The sequence below is a fragment of the Notamacropus eugenii genome, chromosome 1 (genome assembly GCF_028372415.1).
Source record: "Notamacropus eugenii isolate mMacEug1 chromosome 1, mMacEug1.pri_v2, whole genome shotgun sequence".
NCBI lineage: Eukaryota > Metazoa > Chordata > Mammalia > Diprotodontia > Macropodidae > Notamacropus > Notamacropus eugenii.
Window position 1 is genome coordinate 454,832,623 of NC_092872.1, and position 14,668 is coordinate 454,847,290.

Sequence of the window (14,668 nt, forward strand, 5' to 3'; positions counted from 1 at the left end):
AATGACAAGATGGGCTCTGAGCGCCCTTCCAGCTCCAGCTCTATGAGCCTATAAACACCAGAAAGAGGCCACTGGAACCCAGCAGAGAGGCTCAGTAGCCACTAATCTGAGAATGCCTTTATTCTTACTATTAATTTCAAAAGAGGCATGATGATAATAACACTTTTAGTAGTCACTATGTGACTACCAAAGTTAGTAAGATACGATGCTGCAGAAGAGAAAGAACACCTGTAGTCATACAGACCCTAGTTTTGTCACTTCAGGCAGTCACCTTAACCTCAGAGCCTCCTATTTCACTATCTTTAAAAATACTGTCTCAAAGTACCTACTTATCTACTTCACAGGTTCACTCTTAGAATGGATCAAATTAAATAATTAATGAAAGCAAGGGCTTTGTGAGTTCTCAAGAGCTATACAAATATAAAGCATTTCCATGAAAAAATAAATTGACTATCTATCCAATGTACCAACAATCAAAGGTATTAATGCTAACAGTTATCTTCTTTACATACTGCATATAGTTAAACGTTAGAAAAATATTGACAACGATGAATGAAATAGGCTGTCTCTAAGATTCTTTACATGCTCAGTATTATTTCATGAAATGATGATCTTTGATCCTAAATTATCCATAGGGTAACAAGTGAACATCTATTAAGTACTAGTTTAAGAACTTTACTAGTCTCTACCCTTAAATTAGTAAAATACTTGCTATGAGTGAACTGAACTACATCCTAGCTTATTTCAGGTTCCTTTTAAATGACCTTTACAATACAATTTGCGTTCTGAAAAAAAGCAAAATATATAAAAATCAAAACCAAAAAGCAAAATAAATTCATTAATGTAGCCATGACCTATCTCCATCTTCAGTCTTCAACTGTTGGCTCAAATATAAATCAAGATCTTCAGAATTTGACCAAGTACCTCAACACTGCCTATGACTAGTAGTGACAAATACCTCTGAAATCAACCTACCACCTATTTTCCTCAGACTCTAAGGTCTGTCTTGGACCTAAAAGCTTTGTTTATATTTTAAAATACCAGGATGAATGAATGTTTTCTTAACAGAATCAGGGATGGAAGGGGAGGGATCAGAGAAGTACTAAAAAATAATTTTCTAGTCACAGAGCAGAACAAGATGCTGATGATGTTTGCCTTTCCCATTTATCTCTCCCAGGTACAGAATTTCTCACTTGTAGGAAGACATGCTTTGTGACCATTAATCTTTTTGAGGGGGATGGGGAAAACAATCAGGGTCAAATGACTTTGCCTAGGGTTACAGAGTTTGTAAATGTCTGAGGCAGAATTTGAATTCAGGTCCTCCTGACTCCAGGGCTGGTGCTCTATCCACTGCACCACATAGCTGCCCCATGGGTTATTAATCTTGAAATGTGCCACAAAATTATGACCTAAATTAAAAATGATACTTTCTGTAACTTTAAAATCACATATCTCATTTCTAAATGTAATCATCTGATACACGGAGAATAATTAAGAAAATTAGTCTTTACTAAAATGTGAGTCATCTTACTTGCAAAAACCAGAAATCTTAAGATAGTGACAAAGAGGCCTTCTGAGTTTTTTATCTTCCTTAGCTTCCAAAACTCCTGCAGTGAAGTCACACAGCTCTGGAGGAATTTTAGCATCTGTTCGCTCCAAATAGCGCAATACACCAACTGCACAGCATGCACTTCTTTCTGTCAGTAGCAAAATAGATTTTGCCTTTTTATTTCCTTGCTCTGAGGAAGCCCCCTTAAAATTAAATCAGACAAGATGGAAAAGGAAAAGTTTAATTTGGATCAGTTTCAACTGCAGTACCCAATGAGTTTTTAAGTATATTATTTTTTTTAAAAAAAAGGTAAATAGTAATATTAAAAGATCACATGAAAAGTGATTCAGACCTGTTCAATTAAACTTTGGAAATTATCAGACATGCAATATAAACGTGCTCCAAAAATTTTTGGAGAACTAGGAAAACTAAAATGAATCACACAAGTTGCATCAGTTATAGCCAGAGGAGGTATGCAGTCATCAGTTAAAACTGAAAAGAAAAAAAAAATGCAAAGAGTTACAAAACATGGTAGAAACACTAGATTTTCAAAATAGTTCACATTTTCCTATTCTTCAAGAAAATTTTGTATTTTTACATACCAAGAAAGCTCTCATAGACAAGTTTCTCTGTTCCTTTTCTACTAATTGTGCAATCTCCCCTAGTCTCAAAATATATTTCCTACCTAGTATAAATACAGACTAATCATATTTTGTCACTGCTATAATTTTGTACTTTCAATCATATTTGCCAGTCACCTTACCCTGAATGTGTAAACTCCTGGATCTATCACAATGTCTAGCATATAGAAGATAATGAATAAATATCAATGATAAACTCAATGTTACAGGCCTCAGACACTTGACACTTACTAGCTGTGTGACCTTGGGCAAGTCACTTAACCCCAATTGCCTTGCCTTCCTCCCTCCAAAAAAATTAAAAATTAAAAAAAAAAAGTAATAGGTAAGTTAGGAAGAGAAGAGAGTTGGAAGAGGGGAAGATAATTATTTCTCTTCTTGACATCTTAAATTTAAGATGTCTATTAGGTACCTGGAGATGCAAGACTGGGGGTCAGCAGAGAAGTTGGGGCTAGACAAGTAGATCTGAAAGGTGGCTACACAGAGATGATAACTAAAGCTATGATATGATCACTGGAGCTGCTGAGATCACCAGGTGAAATAGTACAAAGGAAGAAGAGAAGAGGTCCAGAACACAGCCTGGTGAGACATCCTTGGTTAGTAGTTGAGACCTGGATGAAGATCCAACAAAGGAGACAGACAGGGTGTCAGCCATTCAGGCAAAAGGAGAAGCAGGAGAGAGTGAGCAATATCAGGAAACCTACAGAGTAGAGGGTGAATGACCTGTCAAAGCTTACACAGAGGTCAGAAAGGATTAGGACTGAGAAAAGGCCATTATGTTTGGAAATTAAGAGACTGTTAATAACTTTGGGGAGAACACTGGAAGCCAGACTTCAAAGAAGAAAGTTAAGAAGAAAAGAAGTGGAGGTACTTATTGCAGACAGTCTTCTCAAGGAGTTTAGCAACAAAGGGGATAAGAGATATAAAATAAGAGTTTCCAGGGATGGACAGATCAAGTGAAGGTTTTCTGAGGATGGGGAGACATGGGTACGTTTGTAGGCAGTAGGAAAGCAGCTCTAAAAAGGAAACCAATTACATTAAAATAGAGATATGATTTTTTTTTCCCTCATCTTACCTGGACCCCCTGAAATCTGTCCAGGAACTACTTTAAGGGAAGGGTATCCATGGATCCCAGATTAAGAGCCCCTGATCTATAGGGTATTAATTTTTGGATCACAACAAGACATCTTAAAGTTCTAATTTGTTAACCCTATTAAGCTTGTAGCTCCAAAATCAGAAGTCTTATAAAAATAATCCTTCATTTTAGAAACTTATTATAATCAGGAACTTCACATATTTTGAAAATGTGAAAAAATTTCTTCATAAAACATCAAGACATGGTTCTCCCTATCCTACCACTCTTTACAAGTAAAAACAGCACTTACCCAACACAATATGAGAGCCAAGACTTAACTTCTTTTTCCATTGCTCTAATACATTTTTAAAATTAGCAGCAATTTCTGTGTGCATTTTCAAGCAAAACATTGAACTACTTTCCACTACCTGAAGAAATTTTAAAAAAAGTATAATTTCAATCAATGTAAATTCAAAAATTCAAAAAAGTGTAAACTATACCTGTTTATGACTTCAACATAATTAACAAGAATTACTGAGATGGTCTTTTTTTTTAAGCCAATCTCATTTATCTTGAATTTTTGGAGAATGATTTAACCAAATCAATTTCCCAGGAACATTAAGCCTATAATGTCTTTAACACCACAGAAAAGCTTCTTGGGGGATGAAAATTTTTATAGTTTTCTACCCTTTAAAACACAGAATAACAAATATAATTTAATTTTTCATGATAACTTAGTTTTCATTATGATCTATTGTGATAAATGAAATACAGTAGATATCCTCATGAGTAGCAAAAGTTTGCCCCATATGAAACAGTCATGGACTATTGTACTTTTATAGCTCTTTGAGTTTTATATAAATCTTTTGATATGGGAATCTCTAAATGTATTATATTACTGGCTATTATACTTCCTAAACTGGAAAAGGTAATTAAGTTTTTGGTTAATATAACCAAAAATGGCAGCTAAGTGGGGCAGTGGATAATACATGAGACCTGGAGTCAGGAAGACTCATTTTCCTGAGTTCAAATCTGGCCTCAGACACTGTGACCCTGGGCATGTCACTTAACACTGTTAGCCTCAGTTTCCTCATCTGTAAAATGAGCTGGAGAAGGAAATGGCAAACCACGCTAGTATCTTTGCTAAGAAAATCCCAAATGGGGTCACAAAGAGTCAAACATGACTAAAAAAAAATTGTATAACAGCACGACCAAAAAAACGGTCATACTTTAGATATTAAGGAAATAAAATTGCTCTGCTGGATAACTGGCTTCCAGAGGATCAGTTTCTTCCATTTATTCTTAAATTTTTAAAATTATGTTCTGCAGAATTACAATGAAATCTAAGGATGAACTGGGGCTGGGATACTGACTTGTTGAATGCTTGTTACATGCTTGTGACATGGTCCAGTAGTCATATGTTTCAGTGAGTATATTATATGAAGTGAGTATATTACAGTTCCAAGTCACATTATCTCCTATACTGACAGGAAGTGAAATTATTGTATCTAAACCTTGTGTGTTAAACAGTTCAAAGACATAGCACAATAGAGGATCACCAAATTTATATCTGAGATTTATGGATCATATCGATGAATGGTCGTAATTGCCTTACCACCCTTCTAAGCCTGTATCATGCTGAGAATTAAGGAAATCCTGTTGTGGAGAAAAAAACCTTTAGTCCAGAAGACAGAGATTAAGGATACTGTTGTGGGGAAAAAAAAACTCCTGGCTTTCTACTAGGGACAGCAATGCATTAGCAAGGAGAGAAGAGAATGGTCCAGAAACTGGGGGTAGAGGAATTTACCAGGTCGCCTGGAATGCAAGAGTAACTATCAGAGTCCTGAGATGAGCTCAGCAGATTACTGAGGGACTTCTCAGCTAATGTGTAGTTTGTATTTTGTTTCCTTACTTCACGGTAAAGTAATTTTGTATTTGAAATAGCTGACTGTACATTGTACTGTATCAAAGAAGATAAAATGGGAGAGAGATACTATAGGAAGAAAAGAAGAGGAAAGGTGTAGACCTGAAACTAAAATGTTTGAGGATAAATACTCTATTCCTTTGGGTGGTGGCAGCAGAAAATTATTTGAGAGGGAACAGAATTTTTTTAAAAACTAAATTCTCAGATCTGGAACCAAATATGTAATAAATATAAATTATTATACTATCTGTTCTAACCATACCCTCTGTTACAATTCAGAGAAGACTGAGAATCAGTTTCTGTTTTTAATTATTTCTTTACCTCGTGACCCTTGCAGTCTGCTTACCTGGCCTAACTTCTCAGGACCTGACTCACTTCTAGATGGAAGCAGGCACAACTAGCCTTTGAGAACACAATGTGTTTTTCTTTCACTAGAAATTCCTACCTTACAAACTATTTCTGCTTCAGCCACAGAGCTTGTGAATATCAAGGTCTTCTGAGCATGACTTGGACTGAAATCAAGCATTCGAAGCAACGTTGAGGTTTTTTCACAGTCTAAACAAAGCTGAACTACCTATTAAGAAAAAAAAAGGATAACTAGAATTTTCGAATTTCTGTATTTTTTCTGACTTCATTTTTTATTTAGGATATTTTGATGAAATCAAATGGATGAAACTGTCTAATTTAAATATTAACATAGTGATCCTAAGGTATCAAACTCTTAAAAATATACTTTTAAGTATTTTTAAATTTCAGAATTAACATCTAAATTAGTCGCAAACATACAAATATTTTAACACATAGCTTGAATCTCTGCAACAAAGAAAAAATACACCCATGGTTTACCTGCTGTACATTTCCATAAAGAGCAGCTTCTTCCATGGATGTTATGACAATGTAAGGATCATTCATAAATTCTTTGGTTAAAAGTTCTATGTGTTTGCTCCAATGAGCTCCAGTAGCTACAATCTGATGAGGTGCAGATTCTCTTTCTTCAATTATAATAGTTTTCTTGAAATAATCTAAAATTGTAAACATCTATAAAAACAATTATTTTGTTTAGATTATCTGATTTAATGAAATATGCCTTACAAAACTGATGCTACCTGACAAACAAGGAAAAGTATGTAAAAATCCTAACTCAGATGACATTTTTTTTCTTGCAGAATAAGTCCACCTAAAATAAGACTACCTTGAAATAAGTTTTCTATTAATATCTGAGTTCTCTATATACTGTGGTCCTGCCAAACCACTTACAGTCTTTTGGTAATATCTATTTCTACTACAGTCATAGAGATAAAGCCCAAGATACAAAGGAAGAGCAACTCTGTAATGACCAGAAAATTAAAGATAGCAATATTGATTCAGAAAACCTTGTTGGTATACAATTATTAAGTTTTAAGTAGGAGGAACAAAAATGGAGAATATACTGTCAGGCAAGTATTCTTCAATTTGAAAATTTAATAAACACCTACTAAATGCAAGGCTTTGCTCTTTCTTAGACAGAAGCAGTTTTCTTGCCAATGGAGACTTGGAGAGTAAAGGTTATTTGGAATATAATTAACTTTTCCCACTAGATACTTATGTTCTAATTTTTCTTAGAACTAAAATGTTTAGTGAACAATATCTGAGTGAACAAAATGATATCTGAATATGCAATATACTTACTTGCTCACGAGCTTCAAAGAACAACACTTCAACTTCATCAAAAATAAGGTGACAGAGTCTAAGAAATAACAAGCTATGATACTTCAGAAGTCTCAAGAGGCTATGGGGTGTTGTTATAATCACCTCACCTATAATTTAGAAGAAAAAGTGACTAATATAATTCATCTTTTCCACAGATTTTTCAATTATTTCCACAACTGAGATATTACAGAATTGCTGTAAAATTTAGGAATGGTTTCTTCTTAAGTATTTTTTAAAAAGCAAATTGGTTCATTTGTGGGGAAAAAAAATCGCTAAAATATTTAGTGTCAGCTTTGAAGTGGATTCACAGTGTTACAGATTTAAGCAAAAACCAAAATCCAGAGGCTAGCTTTTTTTTATTTAGAGACTTGATTAAATCCACATCAATAAAATGGAATGAACTTTGTGATTGTCTTTCAATAAATCTTTATGCTCAATTTACTTACTAGTTTATATGTATATACTCTAAAGAAAGGCTCTATCAAAAGATGTCAGCAATAAAATCAAGAAAAACACAAAAGTACATTATCTTAGCTTTGTGCCAAATATTTTTCCTATATAAACCTACACTTAACACTGTTATTTTTCTCTCCACTATTTTCCATTAAATATGCTTACATCCCCTTTGAAACTTCGTATTTTGAGCTTCATCTTTGTTAAGTCCAATTATTAACAACATGGGATGAAGAGGCCTAGAACATCTACCATACTCTTCTAAGAGCTCAAAAATGTGCTGTGCTTTTTTCCATCCAGGGCATACAATTACTGCTAATGGCTGCAAAGACAAAAAAAAGAATATTTTTCATATAATTTTGGATCAAAATTTAAAAGAATATACTTATATATTAGAAAAGAAAATTTAATTTTATAGAATAGAAGTTACATGCATTAAACTAAAATAAATCTAGCATCTGAACAACCTCTTGTAATAAATTATACAAACAAACACAGAGTTGAAAGGGACCTGGAAGATTTCATAATCTAAACTTCTCATTTTACAAATAGAAGAAATGGAGGCCCAGAGGGGTGCATTGATGTGTTCAAGGCTAGAGATTATGGCAGATGTGGAACTGAGCCACATCTGACTGTTAGTCCTGTGTTTTCTCACTATATCCATGCCTCTTAAGTATAATTTAGAAACTGCATTAAGACACAAACTTCTAAGATTCAGAAGTAATTCTAGATGTAGAAGTAATAATGACAGGAAACCAAATGGTACAGTCAAAAGGAGCTTGACATTAATGTAGCTCCCCAAGGGGTAAACTACCGTCTCACTACACTTTCCCTATCCCAAATCTAATCAAAAGCCAGAAATGAGCTCCTTCCAATATCCTCTCCCTCAGTCAAACCACAATGGAGGCATCAGAAGCACTGATATCACTGAAAAAGTAACTTAAATCTTAAGACAAGATTGCTTCAATCTTTCCAATTAATTTTCTGCATGTTGGATGGAAAAACAACTCTTGGCAAAATATAATTTGATACCAAATATTGGTAAATCACTTATGCTACACAATGACAACTATGACTTTGTTACTTTTATCCACCAAGACTCTCCACTCCTTAATGGCACCTTTTCAGAGGTGTGAGTTCCCATTATTGATATTAACTGCAACTGTGTTGGAAAGCTGTATCTTAAAAATCCCTGACCCTGTGACCATCATAGTGAGATGAACCTCTCTGAACTTCCCAGGGCTCACCTGTGGATGACACTCTTGTCCACTGCTAGGCCTCTATCTGGAGACTTTACAAATTAGTGGCACTCAAAGCTTGGACTCTAATGGCATAGCCTTTGGAACCCAGGGTCACCCTCCATACCACGAGGAAGAACTTAAGTAGGGCTTTTATGACCTTTTTAGGATGCACACCAATTCATCTTCTCTCTGTGACAGCCTCCGAAACAGTTCCACTCTCCCATCCTCTCTCCTTATCACCACACCTTTCCTCTTCATCTTTCCTACTGACTTTCAATTCCATGACACCTTAGGCAACCAAAAGCCAAAATTCCATTGGCAAAGCAGATGCCTAGTGAAGATGATAATCAGTGGAGAAAATAAAAAGCAGAAATGATGTCAAGAGTGAAAGATGAAGTTCTAGAGAGAGGAATGTGGACTTGTTTAGGTTCAACTTGGGGCTTTATGAATACTCTGAACCTGAATTTTAAAATATAAATTTAAATTTCTTTATTGTGAAACAAAAAGTTTTCAACTTACTCCATTTCTACTTGGTAATGACTTGTAGCAACCCCCTGTCTGCAAAAATGTAAGTATTGGTGGGATATATAAAAGAGGATCATTTCCATGATGAGATATGACAACCACATCACATCCACGAGCTATTGGTGGCCAGCAATAAGACTCAGTATGACTGGGTCCTAGAAACTTATTCTTTCTAAGTGTCTAGAAAAGAAGAATAAAAACAAATTTAATAAAATAAAAAAGATATAGCGATGATGAAATACTTTTTTACTTCCTCTTTAAATATTCCAGTATCATAAACGTAGGGTTAAGACATGAATTTAGGAACAGAGACTTTATGAGGATATACAATTTTTTTCAAATTTAACAAAGGGACTGAAAGAAAAAATTTGGCTAAAAAATTTATTCTTTTTGAAAAAGAGGTTAGAGAAAATGATTAGATTTGGTCATCTTAACATATGCCCCAACATTTAGTGTAAAAGAGACATTTTAAGGGTGTCAGCGAGGTGCAAGAGAATACCCAGTTCTAGGTCAGGTTTGTCTTGACTCTGTTCCTTCCTGTATAACTTTTAACAAATTATCCACCCTTCTAAGCTTGAGTTTTCTCACTGGTAAAATGGGAGAATTGGACTTGAGGATGACCTCAAGAAATCTTTTTAGCTCTCTATGTCTTTAAAAAAAAACAGCAACTTATAAAGAACATTCTGCCCATTTCAAAAGCTCTACTTTTTGCCTGAAAATATAAATCATTTTAAACTCACCATTGCTCTTACCTACACTAATTACATATTTATAAAAATTACAGATTTGCAAAATTATGTTTGTTTATATTTATTTGTTCGATTAATTATACAATTACATATTTTCAAATTGCATACTTGTAAAAATGAATTTCAATTTGTTAATATGAATAAGAGCTAATTTGAGATTTATATTTTAGTGTATAACATGTCACCTATATCATTCATGTCATCCATCATAATTAAACTGGATTGCCATCACAGTTCAAAACATTCTACTTCAGCTCTTGCATAATGTATCCTAAGAATGAGGGCAAGATAAGTATGAACCATCACAATTAGGATTCCTAATGAAAGTGATACTCTATACTACAAATATCAGAAACAATTCTAGGAAAGCTCCAATTCTTAAGAAAAAAAATCCAGAAAACAAGCAATTTGCAAATAAGGAAAAAAAATTCTCACCTATTATATGAATGTATATGATTTTACAAATCATTCATTGTCATGAAAATAAGTATTAATACTAGAAATCTCACAAACAATCACAATGGTGTTCGGGAAGAAGGGATGACAACCTTGAACTAAGTGACTATATTCTGAAAGCCAGTTCTTCTAACTTTATCTCAGATCATAAGAAATAAACTTGCATTGTAACCAAGAGAAATTCTGAACTAGAAAAAAAGCTGATTTTACTGGATTGGACCACCCAAGTTTTTCTATCATTGAGTACTCAATATTTACCAAAGTCAAAAGGGCAAGCTTTGACAGAATGGAGAAACTATTATACATACTATGTCTCTGATTACTTTTTTGACTATGAGATTCCCAAATACTTGAATGACACTAATACTCTTGGCAGATGAGGGGTCTGACACTCTTATAAGCAACACTGAACTGTGGAGTTTAATTTCAACATGGATTCTCAAAGGACAGACTGAATCATTAAGTATTCAAATCTACCACAACAAAAAATTAAATTACTCATAATTCCATATTCAGCTGATATCTAGAAAGCTACTACTTTTCACTAAATATAATTAACTGCACTATTTCATTTATTTTTTTTAAAACTATGAAGAAAACAAAGGAGTTTTTAAAAAGTTATGTTGGGTTCCAGACCTAAGAAGGAATAGGGCTCCTACTGGAGATGGATGCATCCATGTAGAGTAGCCAAAACTACTTGACTTATTTTGCTAATTTTTTTTTCTGACACAAAGAATGCTTTTCTCAAAGTGAAAATGAGAAAATTATAATGAAATGGAAGCCCAAATAAGTGAGGACATAGTACATAGTGTACCTGGCTATCTTCAGAGACAAAGTTATCCAACCCAGACTAATTACAACCTAGGATATGGAAAAAACTTAAAATTTGTTTGCTGAGCAACTGTTGGCTACCAATGTGGAGGATGTTCATACAACTCTAGGGTCAGTGATCAGTCCACTGATGAAGCCATATGGTTAAAACATGGGGAATACTCTCTGGTGATCAGGCTATTCCAGACTGGGAATAATAAATGTCTCATTTCAATAGCATTTTAAAGTTTACAAAGTGTTTTCCTTATGACAACCCTAGAGGTAGATATTAGCCCTATTTTATACAGGGAAATGAGGCTGAAAAATTAATTGACTTGCCCAACATCATATGGCTACAAAATAACAGAAGTAAGACCCATTGCTATCCATTGCTAAGGCTAGGACTTTGATAAATGAAGTTTTGTTCCCAAAGGATATCAGAAGTACCTTTTTCACCTTAAGGTTCAATAACCAATATATATATATACACATATATATATATATTAATCTAACTATACTATTTCTTCAATGCTCAAGTTATAGACTCATTCTGAATCTTTTATTATTTAAGAGTAATACTAATAATAATTCTTATTAATATGGTATTCTGTTAAATTTCCTCTCTCTCAACTACCCTGGGAAGTAGAGAGTGCACATATTATCCTCCCTGTATAATGCAAATATTATTTTTTTCATTAAATAGATGAAGAAATTGAGACTCAGGTGAAACAATTTGCCCATGGTCACACAACTGATGCTGAAGGTAAAACTGTTTAACTACATTTTTTTCTAGCACATCACACTGTCTTTCAAAAGGTTTCTCACACTCAAATCACTTCTGACTTATACTTCCTCTGTGTTAAATAAGAGGCTCACCATGCAGATGAGTTTTTACTTAGTTGGACACTTTAATCAAAATAAAGGAATATCTCGGGTTCCTTAGGATCTCAATTTGCTTTGTCCCACACCACCTACCCCACCTTTTCTTAGTGAACTAAGTATTCTGCTTCAAATAGCTTTTTTCTTGTCTGCTTGTCTTTACAGGTCAGGAGAGAAAAGCAGAAAAAAGGTCAATCAGAATAGGAAATTTCTCTGAGGTCAAGGAAAAAACATATCAATTTCATTCTCAGACTTTCTGGACATATAGTCAACACATTTCAGTTCAAGTGTACTCAACAAACAGTAAAAGACTCCTCAAAGCTGAGCAGAGTGAAAAGTTCTGTAGGTCTTGATCTGGCTTCTAGCTAACTCATTCTCTCCTGGGAAGATCCCTGCTTATGCATACTCAAAAAAATAACAACTTTTGTTCACATATGTATAATTTAAGGTTTAAAAAGCATTTTCCTCTTAGGAATACTTACAATAGCCCTGCGCTGGAAAGCATTAATGAAATGAAAAATTAATCATGTAAAAAAAAGCTACACTAATGCCATCTATAGAATTAAAGACCATCACACTTCAATGTATAGTTCAGTATATAACTGCCACATGTTGTAAAGATAATATTTTTACCTTTTTTAAATTCACTAAGAGCGGTGCAGTTTCAAATGAACAGGGTTCAATTTTATTTCGAAGAACAACAGAAGGTTGCAGGAGGCTAGACTTTGATTTCTGCAACTGATGAAGTGATCAAAATTGATTATCAACCGTTTTTAAAGATGACCACAAATGAACATGCACAAAAGATACATCAATTTTTTTCAATATTAAATTTTATACATGGATACATTTACCAACACATAAGTGAAAAATTGCTTCAATCAATGAAGTTAATATTACTGCTCAACAAAGGAGAAAGGTAAATCTCTGGACCTTTTAAGGGGTTGAACATCTGAGAGTCACCCTTCTAAAAATATAATATCTTCTCCCATATTCTCAGATCTAAGAACAGAAAGGTGATGGTAATACAAACATGAGCAAAAAATATTTTCATTGAATTTTGAGGCCTTGGAATACCTGCTGTATATCATGGATGCCATCAGTTTTCAAAGGATCAGGATTTAAAAATTGCAGCAACCTATAAAATATTAAGTCAAAATGACAATTTAAGAATATTTTTGTTTTTTAGATTCAATTCAATTATTCAAAAATGGTCTGTATGCCATAAAGCAGACAAAAGTCCCACAGACTTTTTGGAGGTGGAAGGGTCCTTAAAGATTATATAATATTCCCTTCTTTTATAGATGTGAAAAATGAAGCAAAGGAGGACAAATTAGTACACTGTCAGACAAACAATTCATTTCTGCAAGGACTTTGGTCCTACGTAAGCTGACAAAAGAAGCACAGAGGATAAACTTGAATATGACATGAACATATTCACCTTCCTGGATTCTTTAACCAAACAAAAGTACATCATCAAATTATAGCTAACCTGCATTAAAGTGATTTATATATCTGGCTAACTAGTAAAAATGTGTGAAAAACTGTTTTTTCCATGAAAAAAACTTAGCTATTCTCAAAAAACCAAATTGTATTAAAATCATTTTGAAATCAGTGCTTTGTTAATCAGAAAGGATGCTGAGTTATCTATAGCTCCAAATTATGAGGAATTAACTCCACCACACGAGAGCCTTTAAATAATACAAACAGTGAAATTTATCTCAGTGATCAATTCATTTTTATTCTAAACAACTTGGGGTGAAAAGCAGAAATCCAACAACCACAGAAATCAATAGCAAAAATTAATATGTACTGCTTCTGAAAAAATTCAAAGTCACCAGTAAAAAAGCTACATTTGATGAACATTTTTACAACTGTTCCTTTTGGCACACTCTTCTATTATAAACAGAAACAACCCATGACTACTTACTATCAAAGAACTTTAAAACATGAAATAGAACTGAAAACAAATGAGAAGAAAAATGGCCTATCCACAGGAAAAAGATGCAACCAAAATCATTACATATGCTGTATAAGGTATTATGGCTTCCAACAGAAATGTAGAGTTGATTCTCAGTGTGAAATCATGTGTCAAATTCAAATTTTCATACCATTATTAAACTTTTTAATCACTAGAGAAAATTTCTTACTTCACACAGCCATTTTTTTCATCATATTTCTTCTTCGATGTCAATTTGAATTGTTTTTCATTTAACTTCTGACATGAACTAGGAATTCAAAAAGAAAGTTTATATGAAAACATTTTATAAACATCAAAAACATCTAAAATAGTTTTTTAAAAAGCATGTCACCACCCTATTTATCTGATAAAACTGACACTCCAGCTAAATTGGACCAATAATTAAAAAGTGTCCCAAAAATTAAAAAAAAAATTTTTTTAAATGAAGTGTCCCAGGCCGTCTTTTATGGAGTTATAGAGGGGCCTGCAGTGGGCTCCAAAATGTCTACCAAGAATGTTCCTCTATCTTTCCAGGCCTAGCTCAAATGCCACTTCTATCATGTAGTCTTCACTGGCTACATTTGACCCTATCAGATCTCTCCCAATTTGTGTGTATTTCTCTCGTAAACAATGCATTATAATTATTTGTCTGTATGTCTTCTCTAGGATAAATGGTCTTAGCTTCCTCCACTTTTTCCTGCATGATACGGTTTCCAGACC

At 33.8% G+C, this 14,668-nt stretch overlaps 1 protein-coding gene across 10 annotated transcripts in view; it reads right to left on the bottom strand.

Moving 5' to 3' along the window:
• The window catches only part of TDRD12 (tudor domain containing 12), an 84,279-nt gene that overhangs the window by 17,040 nt on the left and 52,571 nt on the right, over positions 1 to 14,668 (bottom strand). For 9 of the 10 annotated variants that reach the window (XM_072632062.1, XM_072632064.1, XM_072632065.1 and 6 more), the window contains 11 exons: positions 14,139 to 14,216; positions 13,066 to 13,126; positions 12,622 to 12,726; positions 9,089 to 9,274; positions 7,494 to 7,650; positions 6,855 to 6,982; positions 6,033 to 6,224; positions 5,632 to 5,760; positions 3,573 to 3,690; positions 1,902 to 2,041; positions 1,532 to 1,752 (listed from right to left, as the gene is read on the bottom strand). In XM_072632062.1, the coding sequence (XP_072488163.1) occupies positions 1,532 to 1,752; positions 1,902 to 2,041; positions 3,573 to 3,690; positions 5,632 to 5,760; positions 6,033 to 6,224; positions 6,855 to 6,982; positions 7,494 to 7,650; positions 9,089 to 9,274; positions 12,622 to 12,726; positions 13,066 to 13,126; positions 14,139 to 14,216 (1,515 nt within the window). The remainder of the gene's footprint in view (positions 1 to 1,531; positions 1,753 to 1,901; positions 2,042 to 3,572; positions 3,691 to 5,631; positions 5,761 to 6,032; positions 6,225 to 6,854; positions 6,983 to 7,493; positions 7,651 to 9,088; positions 9,275 to 12,621; positions 12,727 to 13,065; positions 13,127 to 14,138; positions 14,217 to 14,668) is intronic. The other variant, XM_072632068.1, reaches the window with a different exon arrangement.